The sequence below is a fragment of the Stomoxys calcitrans genome, chromosome 4 (genome assembly GCF_963082655.1).
Source record: "Stomoxys calcitrans chromosome 4, idStoCalc2.1, whole genome shotgun sequence".
In the NCBI taxonomy this organism is placed as follows: domain Eukaryota; kingdom Metazoa; phylum Arthropoda; class Insecta; order Diptera; family Muscidae; genus Stomoxys; species Stomoxys calcitrans.
In genome coordinates this window covers 165202395-165214514 of record NC_081555.1, presented here as the reverse complement: position 1 = coordinate 165214514, position 12120 = coordinate 165202395, and the positions used below count along the sequence as shown (strand labels likewise).

General features: G+C 39.7%; 1 protein-coding gene across 1 annotated transcript in view; it reads left to right on the top strand.

The window, feature by feature from the left end:
- Positions 1 to 12120, top strand: part of LOC106088468 (mucin-19-like) — a 471415-nt gene that overhangs the window by 444433 nt on the left and 14862 nt on the right. The window contains exons 2-4 of the mRNA XM_059367357.1: positions 5005 to 9169; positions 9235 to 9333; positions 9402 to 10803. Coding sequence (XP_059223340.1) covers positions 5479 to 9169; positions 9235 to 9333; positions 9402 to 10803 — 5192 coding nt within the window. The 5' untranslated portion in view covers positions 5005 to 5478. The remainder of the gene's footprint in view (positions 1 to 5004; positions 9170 to 9234; positions 9334 to 9401; positions 10804 to 12120) is intronic.

The window sequence follows — 12120 nt, the reverse complement described above, 5'->3', positions numbered from 1 at the left end:
TTGCCTTTCCTTAATGTTTTTTTTTTGAAAAATTTTCCTATAGCTCTTAAAAAATCACCCTTTATATAGAGATCATGACAATATTGAATTCAGATGAAAAGTTTTTGAGAGTAGAAAACGAAATTAATATCCAAATCTGGGGGAGTATTATTTGGGGGGCCGCCTCACCATTAAAACAACCACCCCCCCTTCCACTCACAATCGGACAGATTTACTGACCATGGCAATATGGGCATACAATTTTTTAGCGGTGGTTATCCCCTCCTTATACTGGCTTTGTGAGGTACTTTGCCATGTAAAAATTTCTCCCCAAAGAGGTGTCGCTCTGCAGCACGTCGTTCGGACTCGTCTATAAAAAGGAGACCCCTTATCATTGAGCTTAAAATTGAATCGGACTGCACTCATGGATTTGTGAGAAGTTTGCCCCCAGTTCCTTAATGGAATGGTGATGGGAAAATTTGCATTTGCAATATGGGCTCAAATAAAATTTTTTTTTTTTTGAGTAGATGATGAATTTGATATCCACAATCGTCCACAAATGTCTGAGGGGCTGCCGTTAACCCCAAAAAAGACTTATATGCCGGCCATGGCAATAAAGGGCTCAAATGAAAGAGTAGAAGCCCCGGTTCAGCCAGTGCAATAAATTTATGATTATTCTGTGTTATTCTTTGGTTCTTCGTGGTTTTGTTTTCAAACATGCTCCGCAAATAATTTTGTTTTTATACCCTCCACAATAGGATGGGGGTATACTAATTTTGTCATTCTGTTTGTAACAACTGGAAATATGCATCTGAGACCCCATAAAGTATATATATTCTTGATCGTCATGACATTTTAAGTCGAACTGGCCATGTCCGTCCGTCTGTCTGTCGAGACACGCTAACTTTCGAAGGAGTAAAGCCAGCCGCTTGAAATTTTGCACAATATTTCTTATTAGTGTAGGTCGGTTGGGGTTGTAAATCGGCTATATCGGGCCACGTTTTGATATAGCTGCCATATTCACCGATCTGGGATCTTGACTTCTTAAGCCGCTAGAGGTTACATTTCTTATCCGATTTGGCTGAAATTTTGCACTAGGTGTTTTATTATGACTTCAAACCGATTTGAACCATACCCCGATAAGGGGTATTGTTCAAATCGGTCTATAACCTGATGTAGCTGTCATATAAACCTATCTGGGGTCTTCACCTCTTAAGCGTCTAGAGTGCGCAATTCCTATCCGATTTGGCTGAAATTTTGCACGACGGGTTTTGTTATGACTTCCAACAACTGTGTTAAGAATAGTTCAAATCGATCCATAACCTGATATAGCCGTCATATAAACCGATCTGGGGTCTTGACTTCTTGAGCCTCTACAGGGATCAATTCCTATCCGATTTGGCTAAAATTTCGCACGACGTGTTTTGTTATGATTTTCAACAACTCTGCTGAGAATAGTTCAAATCGATCCGTAACCTGATATAGCTGCCATATAAAACGATCTAGAGTCTTGACTTCTAGAGCCACCAGAGGGCGCAATTATTATCCGATTTAGCTGAAATTTTGCATGAGGTGTTTTGTTATGACATTCAACAACTGTGCTAAGAATAGTTCAAATCGGTCCATAACCTGATAAAGCTGTCATATAAACCGATCTGGGGTCTTGACCTCTTGAGCCTACAAAAGCCGCAAGTATTATCCAATTTGGCTGAAATTTAGTACAACGGCTTCTCCCATGACCTTTAACAAACGTATCGAATATGGCATGAATCGGTTTAGCCTAATACAGCTCCCGATCAGACTTTATTTAGATTTAACTGCCATATAGACCGATCTTCCGATAAAAGGTCTGAAGTCCATAAAAGCTTTTTATTAATCCGATTTCGCTGAAATTTAAAACAGTGAGTAGTTCTAGCTCTACCAACATCTGGCCTAAGTATGGTTTGGATCGGAGTGTATTTAGATATAGCTGCCACATAGACCGGTCTCCCGATAAGGGGTCTGAAACCCCTAAAAGCTTTATTTATTGCCCAATTTCTCTGAAATTTTAAATAATGGGTTATTTCAAGCCTCCTAACATCTGACCTAAGTATGGTTCAGATTGGACTATATTAAGATACAGCTACCATATAGACCGATCTCCCGATAAAGGGTCTGCAGACGATAAAAGCTTTATTTGTTGCCCAATTTCGCTGAAATTTGAAACGGTAAGTTATTTTAAGCCTCCCGACATCTGACCTAAGTATGGTTCAAATCGGTCTATATTTAGATATAGCTGCCATATGGACCGAACTTCCGATAAGGGGTCTGAAGCCCATAAAAGCTTTATTTTTTAGCCGATTTCGATGAAATTTGAAACTGTGAGTAGTTTTAGAACTACCAACATCTGACCTAAATATAGTTCAGATCGGACTATATTTAGGTATATCTGTCATATAGACCGATCTGCCGACAAGGGGTCTGAAGCCCCTAAAAGCTTTATTTATTGCCCAATTTCGCTGAAATTTTAAACAGTGGGTTATTTTAAGCCTCCTGACATCTGACCGAAGTATGGTTCAGATCTGACTATATTTAGATATAGCTGCCATATACACCGATCTGCCTATAAAGGGTCTGAAGACCATAAAAGCTTTATTTATTGCCCAATTTCTCTGAAATTTTAAATAGTGGGTTATTTTAAGCCTCCTGACATCTGACCTAAATTTGGTTCAGATGGGACCATATTTAGATATAGCTGCCATATAGACCGATCTGCCGATAAAGGGTCTGAAGACCATAAAAGTTTATTTATTGCCCAATTTCACTGAAATTTGAGACAGTGAGTTATTTTAAGCCTCCTGATATCTAACCTAAGTATGGTTCAGATCGGACTATATTTAGATATAGCTGCCATATAGGCCGATCTCCCGATAAAGGGTCTGGAGCCCATAAAAGCTATATGTATTGCCCGATTTCGTTGAAATTTGAAACAGTGGGTAGTTTTAGGCAGCCCACCATCCAATCCAAATATGATAAAAATAGGACTGCATTTAGATGTAGCTGTCATATAGACCGATATGCCGGTGAGGGGTATAAAGCTATATTTATTACCCGATTTTGCTGAAACTTTATTAACAACAGTGACTTCAACAGTGACTTATATTTTTAAGACCACACAATGCCCGTGCCGAATTTGGGTGCATAAGTTATCCAATTTTTCAGCGGATTATGACGAAAGGGGGATTTATTGGGTTGCCCAAAAAGTAATTGCAGATTTTTTAAAAGAAAGTAAATGCATTTTTAATAAAACTTAGAATGAACTTTAATCACATATACTTTTTTTACACTATTTTTCTAAAGCAAGCTAAAAGTAACAGCTGATAACTGACAGAAGAAAGAATGCAATTACAGAGTCCCAAGCTGTGAAAAAAATTGTCAACGCCGACTATATGAAAAATCCGCAATTACTTTTTAGGCAACCCAATACATATATACCCGAGGTGGTGGGTGTCCAAAGTTCGGTCCGGCCGAACTTAATACCTTTTTAATTGTTTCTTTTTTTTTTCAATATGTTCTAAATTAACAATGTGCAGTTCTCTTCCTGTTGCTAGAAGTTTGTTGAAACAGTCTGTTTTTAGTTTTTTGTTTTAAACATATCTAAATCTCTTAGATTGTCATCAAGCTGTACATACAGCCATTGATAGATTCTGTGATTCTATGATTCCATGATCATATAAAGTAAATTTCTCAAAACTCAGCAAATGTTTCGAAATCATTCTGTTTACTTAATACCTGATTCTCTTTGGTCTCGTTTGGGCCTTACAAGAAAATTCATCATCATTCAGTTTATATTGGGTCGCCAAAAAGTAATTGCGGATTTTTCATATAGTCGGCGTTGACAAATTTTTTCACAGCTTGTAACTCTGTAATTGCATTCTTTCTTCTGTCTGTAATCAGCTGTTACTTTTAGCTTGCTTTAGAAAAAAAGTGTAAAAAAAGTATATTTGATTAAAGTTCATTCTAAGCTTTATTAAAAATGCATTTACTTTCTTTTAAAAAATCCGCAATTACTTTTTGGGCAACGTAAAACACTGAGTGGAGGCCACCGTAGCGCAGAGGTTAGCATGTCCCCCTATGACTCTGAATCCTGGTGAGAATCCTGGGTTCGAATCCTGGCGAGACCATCGGAAAACATTTTCAGCGGTGGCTTTCCCTTCCTAATGATGGCAACATTTGTGAGGTACTATGCCATTTTAAACTTCTCTCCCAAGAGATGTCGCATTGCGGCACGCCGTTCGAACTCGGCTATAAAAAGGAGGCCCCTTATCATTGAGCTTAAAATTTGAATTGGGCTGCACTCATTGATATGTGTTGAGTTTGACCCAGTTCCTTAGTGAAATGTTCATGGCAAAATTTGCAATTTGCAATACACTTGTACCACAGCTAATCGAAAGTTCAACTCGGTCGAAATTAAACCATGCTCACTAATTTTATCTTGTCTTTTATCATTTGTAACTTTCGAACATAAACAAAGTTTTTGTTCCATAGTAACATCGATCGCCAACTTGTGGCAAAAGATTGGTCTTCTCAAACCTTAACCTCTGGATTTTGTAAGTGATGTGGGGCTTAACAGTTATGACACCTTTAAGACTTATGAAAACCTCAACGTCGGGGCAACTTATGGCGAAGGGTATACAAGGCCTGCTACAAATGAGGGTCTTCATACTTGGTAAATCATTGCAGTTACTCTTCTTTATTTTATGTATTGTCACATAGTGGCATAGGAATATTTTTCCTCAATTTTGTGTCAACATCTTCTATTTTATATATCATGACAAAAAAAAATTAAAAAATAAATAAAATTAAAAAATAAACAATATTTGCAATGAGCTCAAAGCTTAAAGTGAAAGACACGTTTAGACATCATGGGAAATTGTTGTTATACTAAACAATGAAATTAGGTACGTGTGAAAGCGGAGAACAAAAAAATAACTCCCAAATCCAATATTTGGCGATGGCAAAATAAAAACCAGTTGTTCTTTCTAGAAAACAATATAAATGTGTGGTGAATACACGAAGAATGCGTAGAAGGGTTTTGGCGATTTATTATGAAGTTGGCTGTGTGATTTCAAAGTTCAAAGTCGACCCCGATTAGACGCTACCAAAGAGAATCTCTAAAGGATAAGTGAAAACTTGTGGGAATCTTGAAAACCCTTTGAGAATTCATTTTGAATGAAAACTTGTTCCTCACACCATCTCAATATTGGAGCAGTTAACAGATGTCGTTCAACTTCGGGGCCATATGAAACTCTTTATTTCTTTACGTTGTCTAATATTGGTAGGGTGTTCACTGCGGCCACTGTGTCATACCCCTTAACTTGCTCTTAGTGACGCAAAACGCTGCTCCCTTTAAACATAAAAATGGTATAAATACAGCAAACATGTCGCAGCCGACTATTATAAATTTGAAGAGGGCCGTTTTTAACGCAAAACTGCTGACAAGGATTAAGCCCAGGAAATATGAAACTATTTCTGAGCGCCACCTTGGCCATTATGCTGGGCAGCATATTGGGCCAAACGCAGTTGATTCAGACATCTCTGGGAGCCATACCAGCATCAGGACAAATCACCTTGAATGGCGGCAGCTATCCACTGAATGGAATTGACAGCTCATCGGCATTGCAGAGTCTAATGAATACAGTGAACCAAGGGGGATCGGGCAGTGTTAGTGTGAACATCAATCAGCAACCAGCAAATGTGGTATCACATAGCATTGTGGGTGGTACAGGCACTATATCGATACCATCGAATATTTTCGGAGGCACAGTTGGTGGCAGTATCAGCGGTTCAAACATCATAAGTGGCAGCGGCAGTATTAGTGGGTCCGCCACTATTCCCATCAGCACGGGCAGTAGTCAAGTGTTTACTGGGTCCACCACAATACCCATCAGCACGGGCAGCAGTCAAGTAATTAGTGGTTCTGCTACAGTGCCCATCTCCACGGGATCCTCTACCACAACCACCAGTTCAGGTAGCAAGAAATGGTCCATAACCATTAATAACAGTGCCGTTGCTAATAAAAAGCCCACTGTCACTAGTACAACTACTACCAGTAGCACTTCTACCAGCAGCATACCAACAGCAACAACTACTACTACTACTACAACCGGAGGAACTGGTAGCATTGCCCTAAATGGCATGAATATAATCACTGGAACCTCTACTCTACCCAAGCATATACTCGATCTTTTGAATTCAGTCAGCTCTAACAGTGCTCCAGCTGTTGTTATAAACACCACTCCACCCAAGGAACAACACATTTCAATTGGCCCAACGACAGGAGGATCAGTTGTCATTAATCCTTTTCTGCCCCAGGAACAACAGATTTCGGGAGGAACTTCCGGAACCATTGTCTTAAATGGTGGGCCATCTCAGGAACACCAGATAACGGGTGGCACTACGGGCACAATTGTCTTAAATGGTGGGCCATCTCAGGAACACCAGATAACGGGAGGCACTACGGGCACAATTGTCTTGAATGGTGGTGGCAGCACTACTATGAATACTCAAGATATTGGAACCGGCAGTGTGATTATAAATGGACAAACAGGCAGCGGTGGCAGCACCAACATAGGCGATATCATCAATGGCATAGGCAACATTGACCTAGGAGGTCCAACTGGTGGCAATGTCAACATTGAAGGTAATGGCCAATGGACAATTGGTGGTGGCGGTACAAACGAAGTGGAACATAACATTAATCTGAATGGAAATGGAGTATGGAACATGGGTAGCATTGGTACCAATGGCAACAATGGTATCAATTTGCAAGAAACTGAGCATAATGTCAATGTTGGAGGAAATGGAGAATGGACTATTGGTAACAATGGTAACCCTGTTGAAGAAATTGTAAATAATGGCAACGGTGGATGGAGTATTGGTAACAATGGAAACCCTATTGAAGAAATTGAACACAATGGAAATGGTGAATGGACCATTGGCAATAATGGTAATCCAGTTGAAGTTATCGAAAATAACGGCAATAGTGGATGGACCATTGGCAACAATGGCAACCCCATTGAAGAAATCGAACACAATGGCAATGGTGAATGGACCATCGGCAACAATGGAAATCCTGTGGAAGAAATCGAACACAATGGTAATGGTGAATGGACCATCGGCAACAATGGAAACCCTGTAGAAGAAATCGAACACAACGGCAATGGTGGATGGTCTATTGGCAACAATGGTAACCCTGTTGAAGTTATCGAAAATAACGGCAATGGTGGATGGACTATTGGCAACAATGGTAATCCTCTTGAAGAAATCGAACACAATGGTAATGGCGAATGGACAATCGGCAACAATGGCAACCCCATTGAAGAAATCGAACATAATGGTAATAGCGAATGGACTATTGGCAACAATGGTAACCCTGTTGAAGAAATTGTAAATAATGGCAACGGTGGATGGACTATTGGTAACAATGGAAACCCTATTGAAGAAATAGAACACAATGGAAATGGTGGATGGACTATTGGTAACAATGGAAACCCTATTGAAGAAATCGAACACAATGGAAATGGTGAATGGACCATTGGCAACAACGGCAACCCCCTAGAAGAAATCGAACACAACGGCAATGGTGGATGGACCATTGGCAACAATGGGAACCCTCTTGGAGAAATCGAACACAACGGCAATGGCGAATGGACTATTGGCAACAATGGTAATCCTGTTGAAATAATCGAAAATAACAGCAACGGTGGATGGACTATTGGAAACAATGGAAACCCTGTTGAAGAAATTGAACACAATGGTAATGGAGGATGGACCACTGGCAACAACGGCAACCCTCTTGAAGAAATCGAACACAACAGCAATGGTGGATGGACCCTTAACAACAATGGCAACCCTATTGAAGAATTCGAACATAACGGCAATGGGGGTTGGAACATTGGTAACAATGGTAACCCTGTCGAAGTTATCGAAAATAATGGCAACGGTGGATGGACCATTGGCAACAATGGCAACACTCTTGAAGAAATCGAACACAATGGTAACGGCGAATGGACCATGGGCAGCAATGGTAATCCCGTCGAAGTTATCGAAAATAACGGCAACAGTGGATGGACCATTGGCAACAATGGCAACACTCTTGAAGAAATCGAACACAATGGTAACGGCGAATGGACCATGGGCAACAATGGTAATCCCGTCGAAGTTATCGAAAATAACGGCAACAGTGGATGGACCATTGGCAGTAATGGTAACCCTGTCGAAGTAACAGAAAATAACGGCAATGGTGGTTGGACCATTGGCAACAATGGAAACCCTGTTGAAGTAATCGGAAACAACGGCAATGGTGAGTGGACAATTGGCAACAATGGTAATCCTGTTGATGTAACCGAAAATAACGGCAACGGTGGATGGAACATTGGCAACAACGGCAACCCTGTTGAAGTAATCGGAAACAACGGCAATGGTGAGTGGACAATTGGCAACAATGGCAACCCTCTTGAAGAAATCGAACACAACGGCATTGGTGAATGGACAATTGGCAACAATGGTAACCCTGTCGAAGTTATCGAAAATAACGGCAACGGTGGATGGACAATTGGCAACAATGGTTACCCTGTCGAGGTAACCGAAAATAATGGCAATAGTGGATGGACCACTGGCAACAATGGTAACCCTCTTGGAGAAATTGAACAAAATGGAAATGGAGGATGGACCATAGACAACAATGGTAATCCAATTGAAGAGATCGAGAACAATGGAAATGGAGGATGGACCATTGGCAACAATGGTAACCCTACTGAAGAAATCGAGCACATCGGAAATGGTGGGTTGACTATTGGCAACAATGGTAACCCTGTCGAAGTTATCGAAAATAACGGCAGCGGTGGATGGACCACTGGCAACAATGGCAACCCTCTTGAGGAAATCGAACACAATGTCAATGGCGAATGGACCATTGGCAACAATGGCAACCCTCTTGGAGAAATCGAACACAATGGGAATGGCGAATGGACTATAGGCAACAATGGCAACCCTGTTGAAGTTATTGAAAATAATGGCAACGGCGGATGGACCATTGGCAACAATGGCATTGAGGAAATCAAACACAATGGTAATGGAGGATGGACCATTGGCAACAATGGCAACCCTCTTGAAGAAATCGAACACAATGAAAATGCCGGCTATGAGGGTAAGCAATAAAATATTTAAGCCTTGAATGTTGATCTATCTAACAGCTATTGTGGCTTTTGCTAGAAAAAGAACCTGAATGCACTGTTGAAGGATCTGGAAATGGTGAGGAAACAAATCAACCAATAATAGAAGGAAATGGCCAGTGGTCCATCAATAATGGAGGTATTTGTTTGATTGCTGGTAAATTTAGATTCGTATATGTAAAGCATCGCTTTTATTGTGTTTTAAAGGATCAAATGAAGGTTCCAGCGCTGAAGGACCCATATTGGGAGAAAGTACTAACGGTGAACCTGGCTTCGGAGAGGAAATTGTTATAAATGGATCTAATGAAGGTATACCCGAAAGTGGTAATGAAGGAGCAAATACCGAGTTGGAACCCAAAAATGAAGATGAAGAAGAACCTTTTGATATCGAAGATTTGATTGATGATGATGAAGACGAGGATGACTATTATGACGATGAAGATGACTTTGATCCCTTTAACATTGGTCATGGCCATAATATTATCATAATACAAGGCTCACACCGCCATAGACATCATCATCATGGTCTAAGCCTGTATGATTTAATGTATCACAGTCTGCTGGGTCAATTGCATGGTGGTTGTTCCTTCAAAAAAGAAATGCATTTACGTCATCGCCTTCATTGGTATCTGCGTCGCCATAAACTGCCAAAGGGTCTCTATGGCATCTTTAAAATCAGCGATGAACCCAGTCTATCCCACCATCTAAGGAATTATCTGTCACAGGGCTCTGTACATGACAGCTTCCCCAGTGGATTGCAAGATATCTTCAACTTTGCCAATATGCATAATCTTCGTGGTCATTTAGTGAAATATTTGATTCGTGGAAGTGGTCCTCGCGTCACCTATTACAAGACATTTACTAGTAAAAATGGTGAACCTCTCAAACTTGTCGATGGAAATCCACAAGAGCTATTAGCTAAGAATGATAAATCCAGTTCAGATGTACAAAATCCCATGGTTGATATGTTCAACAAAATGCCAGCATTCCCTAGCTTTGATTTACCCAAAGCTTTCCCTTCTTTGGCGAAAATTTTTAATTTTGAAATTCCCAAAGAGCTGCCAGCCAATGGCAAAGATGGGGCCACTGCTGAAACCAGCTCAGTTGGAGAGCAAAACGTTGAAGCTGAGAATAATGTTCAGCCTACGTCTGCAGGCTCCTCTTCTCTTAATATTGTTGGCAGACCTCAAGGCTCTGTTTTAAATGGCCAATATGACTTTGGAAGTTTACTACATAAGCAAATTTCGCCAAATATGCTGAGGCCTGCACCGCTCACTGAGGACATTCAAACATCTTCTCTTCACACTGAACCAGTTTCACACAGTATGCTAAGACCTGCGCCTATACCATTGACAGGGGACTTCAATGGTGCATTTACGAAACCTATGCCCCAAAGTATGCTCAGACCTCTTGCTATTCCTGAGAAGGGTTCCCTTCCTCTAGCCGGTCATTTTGTTATGCCAACCACCGATGACATTCAACACTCTATTTCACACAGTATGCTCAGACCAGCTCCCATACCTGATCAAGCTTATCTTCCCGGAACCATGAATGGTCCAGTAACTGATGATTATCAGAGTCCACCTTTTATGCCCATACCCGCTCTTGGGTAGTATGTGACATTAGCTGTATATTGAAAAATTTAAACTTTGGTTTTGTATATAAGAGCACTCACTATAATTGTAAAGCGTCAACGAAACTATTAAATATAAGTAAAAAATAATAAAATTTTTTTGTTTTACTGCTTCTTATATCCTCCACCATCTGATGGGGGTATACTAATTTCGTTATTCCATTTGTAACACCTAGAAATATTCGCCAAATACCCCATAAAGTTTACATACTCTTGATCGTCGTGACATTTTAAGTCTATCTAAGTTGCCATGTGCGTCCGTTCTTCTACCGTCGCACAGTGGGCCAAATGGCAAAAAAATTGGAAATAAGTCTACAACTTTTTATCTGTTGATTTTAGCCATACAAAATGTTCTAGACATTTGTAGAGGAGGACATAGGCTTTCAGAAAAGTGCTGTTGTTGGTCCATATCTTTAATACAGGGTGAGCTACAGGGTGTCAAAGTTGACCACTTTTGACTTCTCCAAGCTTCTGGGGGCCATAACTTTTGATCTACTCAACCGATTTACATGATTTAGGACTCTAGAGAAAGAGCTTGACAAGATCTAAAAAACTTATGCATAAAGTACCATGCCATCGTGTACTGTTAAGGAGTTATGAATTGTTTAATTTTAAAATATGAAAATTTGGCCTTGGTTTTTTTCAGTGTTTTTTAAATAACTCCGTCAATTTTAAAGCTATAAACTTCATACTTCACACAAATTATGCCAGCATATGTGTGCATAAAATACAAAAGGAATCACGTGAATATCTTTGGCGGTTTAAAAATGGCATCGTTTTCAATATGAAAAATATTTTTTTTGTCAAAAAATTGCAAAATTTTTCAAAAAAGATACTCCCATTTCCTTTAAGTTTTCGCAAACTTTGGCCGTCAAAGCATTATCATTTCTTTCCATTTTCACAAAGTCGAGGTATTAAGAAAAGTTTTAAGTGCTAATTTGGCTAATTTCGATATCAAACAACACCGTTATCTTAAGACCAAAATGGCCAATTTTTTTACTAAACTTCAAAAGTTTCTCACTGGAAAAAAAGTTCCACGGGGATTTTTTCGCTTTTTTTGAACTTAAATGAAAGCTTAAAATGTTCCCAACATTTTAAGGTATGTCTCGCCATATCCTAGCCATAAATGAGATCGTAGCGATCAAAATACTGAAAAAAGTCAATTTTCAAGTAGTGCTATATTCATTGCTAAAAAACAAGTATTACGTCACATTTTATTGCAAAGATGTTAAATAAACTTTTATTTGGTAACACTTCTTCTACAAAACACAAAAAGAATCATGGAAATATCTC